This window comes from Myotis lucifugus, unplaced genomic scaffold (genome assembly GCF_000147115.1).
Source record: "Myotis lucifugus unplaced genomic scaffold, Myoluc2.0 scaffold_265, whole genome shotgun sequence".
Taxonomy (NCBI): Eukaryota; Metazoa; Chordata; class Mammalia; order Chiroptera; family Vespertilionidae; genus Myotis; species Myotis lucifugus.
Window position 1 is genome coordinate 1596338 of NW_005871313.1, and position 3641 is coordinate 1599978.

At 39.6% G+C, this 3641-nt stretch overlaps 1 protein-coding gene and 1 pseudogene across 2 annotated transcripts in view; one reads left to right on the forward strand and one right to left on the reverse strand.

Annotated features, from left to right (window-relative positions):
• ANKRD13C (ankyrin repeat domain 13C) overlaps positions 1 to 3641 on the reverse strand; it is a 51042-nt gene that overhangs the window by 5347 nt on the left and 42054 nt on the right. Inside the window, exon 10 of the mRNA XM_023762875.1 lies at positions 2934 to 3034. Within this exon, the coding sequence (XP_023618643.1) occupies positions 2934 to 3034 (101 nt within the window). The remainder of the gene's footprint in view (positions 1 to 2933; positions 3035 to 3641) is intronic.
• LOC102430866 lies at positions 805 to 1431 on the forward strand (annotated as a pseudogene). Its single transcript, XR_001350321.2, has one exon. The product of XR_001350321.2 is annotated as a eukaryotic translation initiation factor 1 pseudogene (transcript).

A 3641-nucleotide genomic window follows, 5' to 3' on the forward strand; every position in this document is an offset into this window, starting at 1 on the left:
CCCCCCCCCCCCCCCCCAGTGCACGAATTTCATGCACCGGGACTCCAGTAATAATATGAGTATCAATAAGCACAGTAAAGTGTGGTTTCAGTAATACTGATCGAAGCAAGATAAAATAGATCTGAGGAATTATATCAAGGTTATATTCACTATATGTTTATTTTTCTCCCCCACTAGAATGTAAACACCTAGAGGGCAGGGACTTTTACTAACTCTCACCCTAGAAAAGCATCTGGCAAGTAACAAGCACTGGTTCAACATTTGATGTCTGAATTGATGGATGGTACTGAAGACTCTCCTAAACAAAGCCTAAAGTCAGTAGAGAAGGGAGTTAAATTTCTCCTGAAGCTTAAATGTATGCTAAATACAAGCCTAAACTCCAAAAGAAACTTCTAAGTCTCTTGTTTCCAGTTTTCTGATATAGTTAAGAAGTTAAATATGAGATTTTACTATTGTTAAAGATCATTATGATAAAATTAAGTTTAAATATTTGAAAATAACCCTAGCCAGCCCTAACCAGTTTGGCTCAGTGGATAGAGCGTTGGCCTGTGGATTCAAGGGTCCCAGGTTCGATTCCGGTCAAGGGCATGTACCTTGGTTGCGGGCACATCCCCAGTAGGGAATGTGCAGGAGGCAGCTGATCGATGTTTCTCTCTCATCGATGTTTCTAACTCTCTATCCCTCTCCCTTCCTCTCTGTAAAAAATCAATAAAATATATTCTAAAAAAATAAAAAAATCAACATTCTCCCCTTTAAAAAAAAAAAATAGAGCCCAGTGACTGAGTCGCCGACGAGGACTTAGCAACCTCCCCCTTGAGCCCCCCTCACTTCCCGACGCTCCGTCCCCCCTGCCCGCCTTCTCCCGCCGCAGCCTTCCGCAGGTCGTTTCCACCGAGGAAAAGGAATCGTATCGTATGTCCGCTATCCAGAACCTCCACTCTTTCGACCCCTTTGCTGATGCAAGTAAGGGTGATGACCTGCTTCCCGCTGGCACTGAGGATTATATCCATATAAGAATTCAACAGAGAAACGGCAGGAAGACCCTTACTACTGTCCAAGGGATCGCTGATGATTACGATAAAAAGAAACTAGTGAAGGCCTTTAAGAAGAAATTTGCCTGCAATGGTACTGTAATTGAGCATCCAGAATATGGAGAAGTAATTCAGCTGCAGGGTGACCAGCACAAGAACATATGCCAGTTCCTCGTCAAGATTGGACTGGCTAAGGACGACCAGCTGAAGGTTCATGGGTTTTAAGTGCTTTTGGCTCACAGAAGCTTAAGTGAGGGTTTCTTTGCAATGAGTAGAATTTCCCTTCTGTCCCTTGTCACAAGTTAAAAACCTCACAGCTTGTATAATGTAACCATTTGGGGTCTGCTTTTAACTTGGACTAGTGTAACTCCTTCATGCAATAAACTGAAAAGAGCCATGCTGTCTAGTCTTGAAGTTCCTCATTTAAACAGAGGTCAAGCAGTAGGCGCCTGGCAATGTCCAGCCTGAAACGGAGCAACACCATGATGTTTCAGCCAAGCCCATGTCTGGCCAAAGCTCCTCACCAGAGTTCCCTGCCCTCAGAGAATGTCACCGCCTGAGCAGCCTTCGGTGAAGCTGAGAGGAGAGGGGTAAGGCACCAGCGGCATATGTACCACTAGAGGGAGCTTTCCGTAATCACAGATCTACACCTGACCAGGTGATGGAGCTTAGAGCAAGCAGCCTGCCACCTTCCCTCCAGTGAGGTGTAAGGACTTCTGGCTTGCCACCAAGGTCTTTGTGACCAGACAGATCCTAGCTAATTGTTGTCCAAACACCGTAATTTGAGGCCAACCTTCTTATCAGAGTTAAACTTTTGACAAGGGAACAAATTTCAAACTGAAGTGTCAGTCATGTAGCTAGCTATAGAGCTTGCAACTTCCTAGCAACAGCTGCCCAATGCCATGTGAAGTAAAAAAAAAAAAAAAAAAAAAAGATTTTTGGGGTGTTCTTTTTTCCCTACTTCAGTTTTGATGTTATGTTATGTATTTAAACCCTTATTTAAATAAAAGTTGTTTTCAGAAAAAAAAAAAAAAAAAGAAAGAAAATAACCCTAGCTGGTTTGGCTCAGTGGATAGAGCATCAGCCCATGGACTGAAGGGTCCTAGGTTTGATTCCGGTAAAGGGCACATGCCTCAGTTGCAGGCTCCATCCCTGACCTGGTCAGGGCTTGTGCTGGAAGCAACCAATCGATGTCTCTCTCACATAGATGTTTCTCTCTCTCTTCCCCCTCCCTTCCATTCTCTCTAGAAATAATCAATGGAAAAATATCCTTGGGTGAGGATTACCAAAAAAATAAATATTTGAAAATAGAATGTATGATTATTACTTTATGTGTAAATAGTGACTCCAGAAACATTCCCACTGTTCAGAAACTCATTATCACAGTGCATCATAAGTTCACCCACACCCTCTTGTATGAAGTATTTGCATATCCCATACATTTAATTTAAATAAAGTAGAATTAGGCCCAACCAGCATGACTCAGTGGTTGAGCAACAACCTACGAATCAGGAGGTCAGTGTTCAATTCCCGATCAAACTACATAACCAGTTGCAGACTCGAATCCCAGTGTGGGGCACGCAGGAGGCAGCCGATCAATGATTCTCTCTCATCACTGATGTTTCTAGCTCTCTCTCTCCCTCTCCCTTCCTCTCTGAAATCAAGAAAAAAATATTTTTTTAAAAAAGAAAAGAAAGAAATCTAGTAGAATTAAAACTATAATCAGGCACTTTATATATTTGACAAAGGATGAATATCAAAGCATTTAATTACAGAAAAACTTTAAAATTTTTTAGCAAAACTTAGAAATCCATTTTCCTTCAAATCATATTTTTACTAAATGTTAGTAAACAATACCATATTTCTAGTAGACATAGAAATTATAAGCAATTTTTCTCTTACCTAGTTTTACAGGAAAGCCTGGAGGAAGCTTCATTTGAACAAATTCTCTAAGCTTGTTAAAGTGCTTGAAGGGAGCTATTACTTCCAAAACATTCAATATTCTGAGAAATGGAAAGAGAAAAAAAGTTTTCATTTTTCAAATGGATTTCTTTGTGTCCTTATGTTGTTTTATAACCATAAGCTTCAAACTTAAGGATGAGGAAATGATACCTCCTTCCTCTTGAATTTTTTTTTATTATTATTCTTTTTACCGTGTCAGTGTTTGTAACTTTTACCTGTTACAGTACAAGCATAATTTCCACAGTTGTTTGATTTTAGGTCCATATTTAAATGGATTCAAGGCTTCTTCTTCCTGAAGTTTATACATTCCTGAATTCTTTAAGTCGCTTCACTATTTAGGTGTCTAAATTTCACTGCTAATTTTTTGTGTGTGAAGTGCTTTTATGTGCTCAGTATCCCTTGATTTCTTTCAAATTTAATAAATTAGTGTTTTCTTGCATACTTAAAAGGAAATTTTGCTGGCATAAATTTCAGTTTATGTTTCTTCCCCTCTGAACTACAATTTCATGTCTCCTAGCATTCAGTACTACACTAGTCATTATACTGCAGCTTCCTCTTTTCATTTTTTTGGTTTGATGGATTTTACTTTTTAATTAAATCTTTATTGTTGAAAGTATTACATATGCTGCCTTTTCCCCCCATTGACCC